The sequence below is a fragment of the Bufo gargarizans genome, chromosome 5 (genome assembly GCF_014858855.1).
Source record: "Bufo gargarizans isolate SCDJY-AF-19 chromosome 5, ASM1485885v1, whole genome shotgun sequence".
Taxonomy (NCBI): domain Eukaryota; kingdom Metazoa; phylum Chordata; class Amphibia; order Anura; family Bufonidae; genus Bufo; species Bufo gargarizans.
The window spans coordinates 468,251,569-468,266,803 of NC_058084.1; the positions used below are offsets into that span (position 1 = coordinate 468,251,569).

The window sequence follows — 15,235 nt, forward strand, 5'->3', positions numbered from 1 at the left end:
AGTACTGGCGGAGGAGCGGACTGTGAAAAAACAACAGGTGCAACATGTCTCTTAAGCAGAGATTTGTGGAAGACATCATGGATGTGGAAAGACTCACCTAAAAGATACTGGGTTAATCACTTCCGTAATCTCATACGGACCTATAACGTGAGGTGCAAACTTTTTGGAAGCCACCTTAAGATGCAAATTTTTAGAAGAAAGCCACACTTTTTCCCCAACCTGAAAATCCATCCCCTTAGAACGTTTCTTATTCGCTTTGATTCTAATACTGTTTTGAGCTTTTTCCAGGTTCGACTGAACCCAAGCCCAAACTGTGCACAGTCCAGGCAAGACCTTATACGCCTCGGGGTTAGACGAGGAGACGGATGACCCAGAATGAAAACGAGGGTGGAACCCATAATTACAAAAGAATGGGGAGACACCAGTGGAGGAATTAACATGGTTGTTTATAGCAAATTCTGCCACGGAAGGTACTTAAAGGGAACCTGTCACCAGGATTTTGTGTATAGAGCTGAGGCCATGGGTTGCTAGATGGCCGCTAGCACACCCGCAATACCCAGTCCCCATAGCTCTGTGTGCTTTTATTGTGTAAAAAAAATGATTACCCTGTGTAAATTACCCTGTTCAGAGGACGAGTCCAGACTCCACGGCTCCTTTAACGGATCCTTCTGTCATGGAACAGCTTTTAGAACCTTGAGCCTTTATCTGGGGGAGAAGAACAGAACTGGATCGCACATCCACAATGCTATGCTTTGATCTAACTCGCTTCTCAGCGCTATATTAAAGTGTACAGCCCCCCATACTGCATTGCTGTACAAGAGGCATTAGTGTACATTTTGATCAAAAGGCATAAGCCCACTCACCACGCCAAGGTCGCCTCTTTGAGTGGGACCTACTCTGACAAAAAGGCGCAGTGACAATGCGGTGACAAAGCGGCACTGCCCTAGTAGGCGGCGGGACCCAGGAGTCAAACAGCACCTATGCTGTATGATAATGCCACCCATGGCACTGGGTCCCACCCTCCATCGAATTATGAGACCAGGGTCTTCTGGGAATAGGTAGGGGTCACAACTCACCAGCAGGATGAGTTCTAGGGGTTCTAGACCTCACACAAACCTTGCAGGCTGACACATAGGACTTGACATCCATGAATAGTGTGGGCCACCAAAAAGACCTTGATACCAACTCTTTAGTACTCTCGATACCAGAATGTCCACACAAAACAGAATGTCCTGCACAGAGCGCCCTGTGACCTTGCGGTTGCCACGGGAACGGGCGACGCAGGGCGCGCTGATGATGCAAGCGTGCCCCGGCCGTCCCCGCACTGTGACGCCTCCGTTTGCCCCAGAACGCCATGACTAATTCTTTCAGACACATCTCGTCTCTACAGAGTTTGTTACACAGACATGTTAGATTTCTCTAATTGGGGTCATTTATCAAACTGGTGTAAAGTACAACTGGCTTAGTTGCCCATAGCAACCACTCATATTCCACCTTTCATTTTCAAAAGGAGCTATCTAAAATTAAAAGTGGAATCTGGTTGCTATGGGCAACTAAGCCAGGTCTACATTACGCCAGGTAGATAAATTACCCCCAAATTTCCCTATAGAATACAGTATAGGGCCGCTATAGGGGTATAAATACTGTATAGGGGCACTATAGGGGTACAAATACTGTATAGTTGTACTATGGGGGTAATAATACTGTGTGTGGGGGCACTATGGGGGTATTAATACTGGGTAGGGAGCGCTATGTGGGTATTCTATATACACACCCACATTCTTAAGTGTGGTTAAGTCAGAACATTCTTTGGCCTCAGGCCCTATTGTATCTGAATAGCGCTACCTTTTTATTTTTTATTGCTGACTGGCTTAGCGCGCTCACCCCTGGGACGTCATAACGTTCTCTACGTCATTGAGGCCGCGTCAGGTACTGGCAGCTCAGGTTCTCCCCAGGCTGCGAGTCTCTGGGCATGCGCGCCTCGGTTTCCACCATTCACCTGTATCTCCGGAGGCTCTCCCTCCCTTAGGTTATTTTTCCCCTTTACCCCCCGCTCCTTTTGCCGCTTTTTCCCCTGGTTGGGGGGATTTTTTCTAACCTTGCGCTGTGCCCTACCAGTTTCTCCCCCGCCTCTGTCCTCACCACTTACCTACAACGGGCGGGCATTCGTCCGCCCGTTCATTACCGCGGCCGTGGTCTCGCGTTCCCTTTCGCAGCGCCGGCTTCTTCTTCTTATTCGTCCACTCTTCTCTTCCGGCCCGCTCTCCTTCCTTGCACCGTCCTTTCGCGACCTTTTTTCGCGCGCTTCCTTCTCTCCTTCGGCCACGCCCATCCGCGTCCGGTCCTTGTATTCCGTGTGATCAGCAGCCCCTTAATTCGGCTCCTGTCTTCCGCCCTTGCTAGTGTGGGTAACTCACCCTACTGGCTTTAGTCTTGTGGCCATATAGTTTTACTTTAGCTAGACTGCTACTGCTTCCCTTACAGGATAAGGTCCATTCTGTATTTGCAAACATCTTCTTGTGATACAGGTCCTTCCACCATGTCCCAGCAAGGTATACCCTCCAGTCCTCAGGCTGAGGACTCTGATATGGGGGCCCACTCCCCTTGCCATAACCCCCCTCCATGCTCCAGTGGAGTTTCCCCCCTTTTAGACCTATCCCAGGCGGACGCTTTCCAGCTCTCTGTCTCGGACGCTATTTTGGCAGCCACAGGGTCAATGTCCCAGACCCTATCGAGGTCCATCTCTAACGCCCTGAGAGCACAACCTTCCACATCCAGGGAGCTCCCTCATGCCTCCAGAAACCCCTCGAATGGTGTGTCTTTTGCCACCCTTGATAGCGCGCCTACGACGCGCAAAAGAGCCTTCCCGCGCCAGGCAGAAAAGGCGCAGAACTGGAAATGTGCCAGAGCACAACCGGTTACTGACTCTGAGTCCGAAGTCGGCTCTGATGAGGAGGCTAGAGCAGATGACCTGGACAGGTCAGAGGAAGAAGAAGAATTTTCAGGTATGTCCGACAGGCGTTCCACCCCAGCCCCTCCTGGTGTCACTGGGGGAGTCACCTTACCTGAGTCTGCGTCCTCCACCTCGGCTCCTTTAACGGATCCTTCTGGTGAATCGCTTTTCGATCCTGATATTCTCCACCACCCTAGATCAGCGGATTGTGGCACAATATTTGGAGTCACGTGTGTGCTGCCCTCTTAGTAGGCGTGCAATAAGCTAAGAGCTGAGTGCCCTAGGCCCCTCAAAGCTAATAGGTTTGCGACACCCCTGTTGTCGACCCTAAAATGACCCAATTTTTATCCAGATCAGGTTGGAACCCCCGTAAATGTTTGGAGTCGGCCCTTAAGGCCTGCCAGGACAAACTCCTGGACGTTTTCGGGCCTTTAGCCAAGATATTTGATTTGGCTGAAACCGCCAGAGCGAGAGATGAACAAGTGGATCCGGAAGAACTCCGGGGCTGGATTCAGCGTGCCATATGCATAGCTGGAAATGTGAACACCTCTCTTTCTGTTGAAAGGCGCAAAGCCATCTTATTCAAAATAGAACCCAAGTTAGCCAATTTAGCTCTCTCTGAGGCTGGCAAAGATGCGCAAGGCCTTTTATTTGGGGATTCCTTTATTAAGGATTTGAGTTGATTCGTGGGCGCCTTCACGGCCCTGGACAAGGCCCAGTCCTCAATGAAAAGAGTATTTCAGAGCAGGGTTTCCACCAGGGCCGGCAGTTCTAAGGGCCGTCTGTCCGGCCGCAACACCTTCCAGACCCGAGGCTCGGGTCGAGGCTCCTACACCCATAGATCCTTTCCCCAGAGGACCGCCTTCCAGGAGGCCAGGCAACCGTCAAGTTTCTTCCCTTCCAGAGACGCACCAGGCCGGTTCAGAGGTTACAGAGGAACCACCAACTTCACGACGACCCTTTGGTAAGTGCCATACCTCTAATTTCTTCTCAAGTTTGTGTAGGGGGCAGACTCTGACATTTATCTCATGCTTGGACAAGCATCACCATGGACCGCTGGGTCCTAACCACGATCCTCGGTTTGCCACATAGAGTTAGTGAATTTGCCGCGCCACTTACCTTCCCCCCACCCTCAAGTCCTCTCCGTAGTCGCCCAACGTTGCATAGACAGGGAACTGTCGGACCTCTTCTCAAAAGAGGCGATCGAACGGGCTCCAGACCCACACTCAGCAACATCTTCCTGGTACAGAAGAAAGGAGGTCAGATGCAACCCGTCATCAACCTCCGACCTTTAAACAGGTTTGTCCGCTATCGTCACTTCAAAATGGATGGCATCCACCTCCTCAGAGACCTCCTGTTACGCGGGGATTGGATGGTGAAGCTCGACCTCAAGGACGCATACCTCACGGTTCCGGTCGCGGAGTCCTCCAGAGACCTCCTTCGCTTCCGTTGGAAATGGGAGATTGGGCGCTTCACATGCTTGCCTTTCGGCCTTTCTTCTGCCCTGTGGTGCTTCACCAAGTTGCTACGCCCAGCTATGGCATGGCTCCGCAAGGAGTTATGCAGAACTCTATCTATGTCGCAACTGTCACTTCGGCAACTGGCCTGGATCATCAGCCTCCTCTCATCATCCATCCAAGCGGTGTTTCCGGCTCCACTCCATTACCGGGCCCTACAACGCCTAAAGACTGCCCATCTCCACTCCAAGACCTCGTACGCAGACCTAATATCGTTGGAAGCAGAGACCAGAGACAAATTAACGTGGTGGATCCACAATCTCATCGTGGAACGACTTCACGGTGGACTCAGACGCCAGCCTTCATGGCTGTGGCGCACATTGCGACGGAGTGACCACCGGAGGGCATTGGTCAGAGGACGAGTCCAGACTCCACATCAACGCACTGGAACTTCTGGCGGGCTCCTTTGCCATTCGCAGTTTTTCAAATGGCAGGGCCAAAGCCTGCATCAGATTGCGCATGGACAACATTTTGGCTGTCCGGTACGTCAACGCCATGGGAGGCACCCATTCAGCCGTACTTACTCATCTAGCGAAGGACCTTTTGTCTTTCTCGGGATATTATGGTGATTGTGGAGTACCTTTCGGGTCTGCACAACACCCAGGCAGACTGGAGTTCTCACTATCTCTCGGATGGCAGCGATTGGAAGTTGGACGAGCAGGTGTTCTCTGCCATCTCATCTCTTTGGGGTCCCTTTTCTATCGACCTCTTCACTTCCCGTCTGAATGCGCAGCTTTCCCGGTTTTACAGTTGGCGCACGGACCCGAACGCAGAAGCGGTAGACACTTTTCTCCAAGACTGGTCCGGTCCACTGCTATACGCATTCCCTCCATTCTCTTTGATCCCTCGAGTCTTGAACCAGGTTCGCCATCAACAAGCCGAACTGATCCTGATTGCCCCCTTTTGGGGCACCCAGTCGTGGTTCCCTCAGCTTTTGGAACTGATGATTCTTTCGCCCCTCCTATTGCCGGAACGTCCAGACCTCCTCTTAGGCCCGTGGGGTCTACAACACCCTCTTCTCCTGGACGTCTCTCTTCGCCTGCTAGCTTGCAGAATTTCGGGTGTCCCAGAGAAAGCAGAGATATTTCGGAGGCAACTAGAAATCTTTTAGAAAAGGCATGTGCTCCCGGCACAAGAAGGGCTTATAGAGCAGCCTGGAGGTCTACTCGATGGTAGACGATTGCATGCCCACGTACCAAAGCCTATGTGACACCTGAAAATCCTATAATAGTGAGGGGACACGACCACCGGCTCCCTGCACTTAATACGGAGGGAGTCAGGGTCACCTAGAATCAAGCCAGCAAGCAAACACAATAAAGTAAAGGACTTATCTGAGCAAACAGCAGACGCAGCCTCCAGCAGTGAACACTTGATCCAGGAAGTAGTATAAACCACAAAGTGAGGCAGTATGGGAGGGAATATAAAGGAAGACGATTATGTCTAAATATGTGACACCTGGCAGAAGGAAAGAAGATGAGAAAGTTAAACCAAAACAACGAACATCATACAAGAGGTAGAGAAGAACGTCTGCCAGACCTTCACAGAAGTGGCGGTGACAACATCTTGCATTTCCTGACATCTTTATTCGAGGATGGTAAAGCCTACCGTACCATTAATCTTTTCAGATCCGCCATTTCCTCATTTTACCAGGGGTTCGAGGGGCACCTGGCGGGTCAACATGCGCTGGTGTGTCGCTTACTGAAGGGTTCTCGGCTGTCCCGGCCTCCTAAGCCTCGCTTCTCCTCTACATGGGACGTCTCGTGTGTTTTATCCCCGTTTTCTTCCTTGCCGGCCAATGCGGATCTTTCTTTGCGTCAGTTGTCGGCCAAACTCGTTACCCTGTTCTGCCTTATCTTTTGCAAGAGAGTATCAGACGTCCGCGCCCTAGATCATGATGCTAGGTCGTTTACTCCCGAAGGGGTCTCCTTTAATATTACGCGCCGTACCAAGACGCGCATTTGGGCAGTCTCTTACCCGAGGTTCCCTGCCTCACCGGCACTTTGCCCGGTGGCCTGCCTGCAAGAATATGCAGCACGGACCTTACAGCATCGTTCACATGCTTTTCCCCACTTATTCCTTTCCTTCCAATGTCCATTCACCCCAGTCACTAGCACTACGCTAGCACGTTGGGTTAAATGGATCATGACCTTGCGGGAGTGGACACTTCCGTTTTTACAGCCCATTCCACTCGGGGCGCATCTTCCACTTCTAATGTCATCTCTGGTGCACGTTTGGAGGATATCATGAAGATAGCAGATTGGTCCAGAGTCTCCACTTTTAGAGAATTCTATTTTCGCCTTCCTCAACATGTTTTTTCTTCAGTCATGGAACAGCTTTGAACCTGCAATAGGAACCTGCGTGTCTTGAAAATAAATTACATGATTTTGCTATTTTATGACGTAAAGTCATGATTTTATGAAAGACGCGGAGGCGAGTATTGCCCACCCCTCTCTCTTGTCTCCCTCCCTATTTTACCAGTTGGGATTGTGACTTCTATGATCAATTTGTATAAGTTGTGTTATGTATATTATTATTTATTGACTCTGCAGAGTCATTGACCCCATTGGGACTGCATGTATTTTCTGTTTTCGCAGGATGAACAGCTGATTTCTGATAAATCTGGAGAACCTCCCGGCGTTTTTTTAGTTCAGTTCCTGTGTTATTCTCTGAGTTTCTTCAGTTCGGTTGGAGTTCAGTGTTGAAGCAGAAGTAGACGTGGCATCCGTCAAGAAAGAGGAGGATTTCCTATTGTATGGACACTATATAGGGGCTATAAGGGGAGGGTCTGTTGCCATGGTGATATGCTAATCTTAGGATGTTTTTTCTTTGCTGCTGTCGTTGTCAGTAAAGAGAGTTTAAACAATACTCGCCTCGGTGTCTTTCATAAAATCATGACTTTACATCATGAAATAGGAAAATCATGTAATTTGTAGTAGCTAGTGGTATGTCCTCTTAGGGTAGGGGTATATTTGAGGGAGGCTTTGAGGGTTGGACAGTAATTTCTGGAGATAGCTGTTGGCTAGTAAATAGGGAAAGAAGTTAAAACGAATGTTGGGGTATTTAGATTTTGTCACGGAAGGTGTACAGAAAACTAGCAGACACAAAATGAAGATCCGACTGACTGGATCCAAAACTAAGGAACCAAAAGTTAGAGCCCTGCATCAGACCTGGCTCTCTCCCTAACTGCTCAGCCTATGCGAAAATCCCAATGGTAGATGATCGCATATCCTCGTACCTCGACTGTATAACACCTGAACACCCTATAATAGTGAGGGGACACGACCACCGGCTCCCTACACTTGATACGGAGGGAGTCAGGGTCACCTGGGATCCAGCAAACAGAAAAACACAAATGAATAAACAAAACTTATCTGTAGAAGACTCAGTAGTAGGATCAGCATGCACACAGTCCAGGAAGCAGTGGCGACTCTAGGAACAATATATAGGGGGGGCACAAAGATACCACAGTCAAAAATGGGGGGGCACAAACAAAATAAGTATATATCAATAAGATTACAAAATACGAGAGAATTGCGATATGCAGGGATACAGTTATAATAAAGCAATTTACTTACAAAAGAAGCTATTCAGTCGTCTGCAGTGCCGTCCTCTGCTTGCTTCCACGGATTCTTTCCCCTTCTTTCTGTCTCTCGTCAGTGCACAGGCGCACTGTTATGGTGGATCTGTGGAAGACACACTGTTATGGGGGCATCTGTGGATGACACATTATGCCTCTCATTAGCCCTCATTATGCCTCTCATATCAGCCCCCATATCAGCCCCCATATCAGCCCTTATGCCTCATTAGCCCCCATATCAGCCCTTATGCCTCATTAGCCCCCATTATGCCTCTTATTAGCCCCATTATGCCTCTTATTAGCCCCATATGCCTCCTATTAGCCCCCATATGCCTCCTATTAGCCCCCATATGCCTCCAATTAGCCCCCATATGCCTCCAATTAGCCCCCATATGCCTCCTATTAGCCCCCATATGCCTCCTATTAGCCCCCATATGCCTCCTATTAGCCCCATATACCTCCTATTAGCCCCATATGCCTCCTATTAGCCCCATATGCCTCCTATTAGCCCCCATATGCCTCCAATTAGCCCCATATGCCTCCAATTAACCCCCATATGCCTCCTATTAGCCCCCATATGCCTCCAATTAGCCCCCATATGCCTCCTATTAGCCCCCATATGCCTCCAATTAACCCCCATATGCCTCCTATTAGCCCCCATATGCCTCCAATTAGCCCCCATATGCCTCCAATTAGCCCCCATATGCCTCCTATTAGCCCCCATATGCCTCCTATTAGCCCCCATATGCCTCCTATTAGCCCCCATATGCCTCATATTAGCCCCATATGCCTCCTATTAGCCCCATATACCTCATATTAGCCCCATATGCCTCATATTAGCCCCATATGCCTCCTATTAGCCCCCATATGCCTCCTATTAGCCCCCATATGCCTCCTATTAGCCCCATATACCTCCTATTAGCCCCATATGCCTCCTATTAGCCCCATATGCCTCCTATTAGCCCCCATATGCCTCCAATTAGCCCCCATATGCCTCCTATTAGCCCCATATGCCTCCAATTAGCCCCATATGCCTCCAATTAGCCCCCATATGCCTCCTATTAGCCCCCATATGCCTCCTATTAGCCCCCATATGCCTCATATTAGCCTCATATGCCTCCTATTAGCCCCCATATGCCTCCTATTAGCCCCCATATGCCTCCTATTAGCCCCATATGCCTCCTATTAGCCCCATATGCCTCCTATTAGCCCCCATATGCCTCCAATTAGCCCCATATGCCTCCAATTAGCCCCATATGCCTCCAATTAGCCCCCATATGCCTCCTATTAGCCCCCATATGCCTCCTATTAGCCCCCATATGCCTCCAATTAGCCCCCATATGCCTCCTATTAGCCCCATATGCCTCCTATTAGCCCCCATATGCCTCCTATTAGCCCCCATATGCCTCCTATTAGCCCCATATGCCTCCTATTAGCCCCATATGCCTCCTATTAGCCCCATATGCCTCCTATTAGCCCCAAATATGCCTCCTATTAGCCCCAAATATGCCTACAATTAGCCCCAAATATGCCTCCAATTATCCCCCAAATATGCCACCAATTAGCCCCCATATGCCTCCAAATGCCCCCATATGCCTCCAATTAGCCCCCAAATATGCCTCCAATTAGCCCCCATATGCCTCCAAATGCCCCATATGCCTCCAATTAGCCCCCATAATGCCCCCAGCAGCCACATTTTCTATAAAATAAAAAATAAAAACACTTACCTCTCCTGCTCCTGGACGGACGCCGCCTGCCATTTTCTCCTCAGTCGACTGTGCTCTAAACTGGCGCGCACAGCGTGAGGTCACAGAGCGACCATTACGCTGTGCGCAGCCCTGCACAGCCGACAGCCGAGGACCAGGAAGTGGTGAGTACAGAGCGTTCACCACTTCCTGGTCCTTCGGTACTAATGAGCGCTTCCATAATGGAAGCGCTCATTAGTATTCACTCTGGGGAATCAGCGGGGGGGCACCCGGGGGGGCAAGGGACAACATAGGGGGGGCAATTGCCCCCCCTCGCCCCCCTCTAGCGACGCCACTACCAGGAAGTAATATAAACCGCAAAGTGATGCAGTATGGGGAGGGATTTAAAGGGATGCAATCAGTGCAACTACATGACAGCTGAGAGAGGCTAACGAGATGAGAAATTGAAAGCAAAACAAAAGGAACCTCAAGGAGGAGGTTCTGAAGAACGTCTGTCAGAGCTTCTCAGATGTCTGGTGGTGAAAGATTTAAGATCTTCAAATGTTAGGATCTTGTGTGTGGTGTGGTCCACCAAGTGACTAATCAAAGTTAGTCCTCTCTTATGCCAATCATATAAATCCCTATGGGGTGACCCTACTTGGAAATGTGGGTTTGCCAGGCTGGTCATTTGTAATGAGCAATGAGGGTGCAAGTTTTTGAGAAGCCTCACCTTTTGTCAAGCCCGCCAGGTCGACATCAGTAGGATGCGTTCTCTGGCCCGGTCTGGAATCTCACCATATGGGGTATGGAGTAAGTTGGTCAGAGCCAGTCTGGGTATATAAAGGCGGATGTATGATGTATGCAGTCTATTGCTACTCTCATCAGGGCTGCGATATTATAAGCCCTGATGTTGGGAAAGTTTAGCCTAGGTAAAATAATAAAAGGTATCCTGGGGCGACAACCATGCCAGATAAATTTGCGGTATAACCAGTTAATTTTCTTCTTGTCTCTGGGGCGTAAATATACTGGTAGGGACTGTAGAAGATATAGCAGGCAGGGAAATTCTACTATCTTAAGAAAGTATGCCCACCCCATGTATGACAAAGGAAGATGTCGCCAGCCTGCTAGCCTGTCCTCCAGCGTACGCACATAGGGTGCAATATTTGCATTATATAGCTTACCAGGTGTTTGGTGATCTGTACCCCCAGGTATGATATAGAGTGCGAGCGCCATTGAACGGGGAAAGGAGCGGTCCATCTCAGTCTTGTGGGCCCTTTAAGGAGCAGAGCTTCGGACTTATCCAGGTTAAGGGTGTAACCCGAAAGCTGTCTGATATCTATAAGGTATTGTAGTGTTTGTGGGAGTGTGGTTTCTGGGTGTTTAACGATTTACCCCTTAAGGACCGGGCTCATTTTCACCTTACGGACCAGGACATTTTTTGCAAATCTGACAAGTGTCACTTCATTTGGTGATAATAACCTTAAAACGCTTTTTCTTATCCAGGCCATTCTGAGATTGTTTTTTCATCACATATTGTACTTCATGACACTGGTAAAATGGAGTAAAAAAAATCTTTTTTAATTTAGAAAAAAAATACCAAATTTACCAAATTTGGGAGAAATTTGCAAATTGCCAAGTTTCAATTTCTCTACCTCTATAATACATATAAATACCGCCAAAAATAGTTATTACTTTACATTCCCCATATGTCTACTTTTATGTATGGATCATTTTCGGAATGACATTTTATTTTTTGGGGACGTTACAAGGCTTAGAAGTTTAGAAGCAAATCTTGAAATTTTTCAGAAATTTTCAAAAACCCACTTTTTAAGGACCAGTTCAGGTCTGAAGTCACTTTGTGAGGCTTACATAATAGAAACCACCCAAAAATGACCCCATTCTAGAAACTACACCCCTCAAGGTATTCAAAACTGGTTTTACTAACTTTGTTAACCCTTTAGGTGTTCCACAAGAGTTATTGGCAAATGGAGATAAACTTTGAGAATTAAAATTTTTCCAAAATTTTCCATTTTAATCCATTTTTTCCAGTAACAAAGCAAGGGTTAACAGCCAAACAAAACTCTATATTTATGGCCCTGATTCTGTAGTTTGCAGAAACACCACATATGTGGCCGTAAACTACTGTACTCTGTAATTCCTCTAGCGCCGTTCTATGGAAACAGTAGCTTTAAAGAGCACAACAAATGCTTGAAATAACTTCTTTATTAACTTCAACTTTTCTTCATATATAACACTGCCGCCTGCGCAGCAGATAGTCCATGTTCAAAACACATGTTGAAAAGATATTACAAAATGGCGGTATGCAGTTAGCAGTAACTATTAGCAGATTGGTTGAGTATGATCTAGTATGGTTGTATGCAAGTTGGATTGCAATATGTTTGTATGGTATTTGTAGTAGTTCACAGTTTGCAACTGTAGCTTGCAATTTGTATTTTTACTTTGCAATTGAATTGATATAGTTGCAATTGTATTAGCAATTGTTGGAACTATATTGGCCTCTTGCTTCCATAAAATCCAGCTCTCAGTGGAGTGATTGTCTCTTCAGCTCCTGTCTCTGGTGAATAATGATTCTAGCAGCAGAAGCTGGGGGAAATCCCAGACAGGCTGTGTGTGAGGCTGGCTGTGATTGGTGAAAACTCTTGCTGTGTGATAAGCTGGCTGTGATTGGTCTAGACCTCTGCCCATATATACTGGAACACTTCCCACTTAAAATATACCTTTTATTATTAATGTACTAAAATCTGGCCTGCAGCCGGACTACAAGTAACAAGAGAGTCAGGAAAAAACATATACTATACATATTATGTAATAATGTATAGAGTCAAGAGGTATAATGGTAATACATATGAGTACACCCACAAAAAGTTACTCCATATGTGAATCACAAATAACTCAGGGGTCAATCACATACCAAGAAACAATGTTAAAGATTCAGTGATCGCCTAATGAATGTAAAACCATCAAGGAGTGACATTGATACAGCGCAGTTGGTTTAAATATGAGGTGTTTTTGTGGTTACTCACAGTTAACTGAGACACCAAAGATGAGACGTTTCTAAACCAGGTGGAAATCCAACACTGGTGAAATAAATCAATCAATTTAGCACTGGTGGAATCCGGGGTGGTCCAGAGGCAATCGTAATGAAGGAAAAAACTTTAAACAGATAATATTAATTGGATTAAGACACTCCCTTGAAAAGTCAGTATGGGGAGTGCAACCTACACATTACCCCCCATTACCCCCCATTACCCTAACTGGACTCAGCCCAGGGACATCCCTTAAAGGTAGAGGTTCCCTGTCCTCGTGTCTAGCCTGACTCACCCTGTATTACCCTATCCTCAGTGACCTATAGCAGATAACATAACTAATACATAAAAGAAAACACGAAACAAACAAATCCCTACGTTACGTTTCCCCAGCCAGTATGAATTCTGACTGGTTCGTCAGGGGAAGAGGAGAGAGATGCTCCTACAGCAATGTCTCATAATAGAGATCTCCGGTATCGTGTCCCTCAGTCGAGACCCCCCAGGAGTATGAGCCCAAATGCAGGCAATAGATGACCGGTGTCCCCAAGTCTGAATCAAAAACAGCGCCTTTTAGAGTGTCCACCCCTAATTAGTCCCTCCCCCCTAAAGTACTACTCCTCTCCTATGGAAGATAAAACCAAGTTCTATATAGGTCTCTGATGTAGCCTTGGTCCCACATATGATTGAAAGTACTGTATTCATAAGTTAAATCACAAATTTCCTTCCAAATGCATGCTTTATCAATATAACATGAGGACGCCGATTTGGAACGCAAATACGTTCCACAGACCGGATATGCGTTCCACAGACCGGAAGTGACGTACATTGTTACATACCGCGAAACCGGAAGTAGTTATGGAACGCATACCGCGTTCCACCATGCGACTCAGGGGACCAATCACACTGACGTCCTCCACGAGCACCCTTCACCCTTAAAGGTGTGCGGACTCCGCAATCTCTCTCAATCACACCAGGTGGCATACATCAGAGGGTACATACAGCTAATAACTAATGATATTTCGCTTACAAGGTGTACCAGTATTCATAACATTATATTCTCTTCCTAAAAGATATCAGAATGGGAAACAATTTGTTACAGAACATCAGACACCAATTCATATTGTATATACTAGAGAGGAGGAGGGGAGAGGGTCGAAAATGGGGGGGGGGGGGGGAAATTTGGCATATATTATAATCATAACAAAGTTCCACCGGGTAAAACATTCTTTTTAGCCATTATGGGGAAACTACAATTATATGATAAACCCCATTCTGGCTACATGATATACAGAAAAAGGGGATCATTTTTGATCCGATATTTTAAAACCTGACAGGATTCATGATATAACTTAAATCACCGTTGGTAGTTGGTTTATCCGGAGAAGTAGGGGGGGGGGGGGGGGGCAAACCAGCGGGTGGGCCCCAGACATACGGTCACTGAGACCAAGTTCATAGTCGTGTCCAAGTGGGTAAAATAGTACATATGGGGATATGACGTAGGCATGAGGTGAGTTATTTGTGATTCACATATGGAGTAACTTTTTGTGGGTGTACTCATATGTATCACCATTATACCTCTTGACTCTATACATTATTACATAATATGTATAGTATATGTTTTTCCTGACTCTCTTGTTACTTGTAGTCCGGCTGCAGGCCAGATTTTAGTAGATTAATAATAAAAGGTATATTTTAAGTGGGAAGGTGTTCCAGTATATATTGATTTTTTCTTCCCTTACATATATTTACTGCAAAGCAGTTTTTTGATGTGGTAGAGTCTAGACCTCTGCCCAGCAACAACAGATTAACTCTATGCTTTCTGATGCTTCTGCTGTGTCGCTGAGCTTACCTTACACTACAAAATGAATCTTAAAGGCATATTATCTATTTCTGCTTCTGTGAACACAAAATATAACAGTTATATGACATCCAAAACATGATGTCACAGTAAATAACTCTGCTTTTGTCTTTAACATATAAACTGTATTAAGGCTATTGGCAGGTCTAACTATATACACATATAAGCTATACAAGCAGCCTAGGACAGGTCTTAGCTGCCAGCTACAACTATTAGGATATAACGGGTGACCGGTGTATTATTATAACACTATTATGATATAACGGGTGACCGGTGTATTATTATAACACTATTATGATATGACAGGTGACCGGTGTATTATTATAACACTATTATGATATAACGGGTGACCGGTGTATTATTATAACACTATTATGATATGACAGGTGACCGGTGTATTATTATAACACTATTATGATATAACGGGTGACCGGTGTATTATTATAACACTATTATGATATAACGGGTGACCGGTGTATTATTATAACACTATTATGATATAACAGGTGACCGGTGTATTATTATAACACTCTTATGATATGACAGGTGACCGGTGCATTATTATAACACTATTATGATATAACAGGTGACCGGTGTA

General features: G+C 46.6%; 1 protein-coding gene across 1 annotated transcript in view; it reads left to right on the forward strand.

Moving 5' to 3' along the window:
• Positions 1 to 4,001: 4,001 nt before the first annotated feature.
• LOC122939523 (zinc finger protein 567-like) overlaps positions 4,002 to 15,235 on the forward strand; it is a 49,136-nt gene continuing 37,902 nt past the window's right edge. Inside the window, exon 1 of the mRNA XM_044295592.1 lies at positions 4,002 to 4,752. Coding sequence (XP_044151527.1) covers positions 4,002 to 4,752 — 751 coding nt within the window. The remainder of the gene's footprint in view (positions 4,753 to 15,235) is intronic.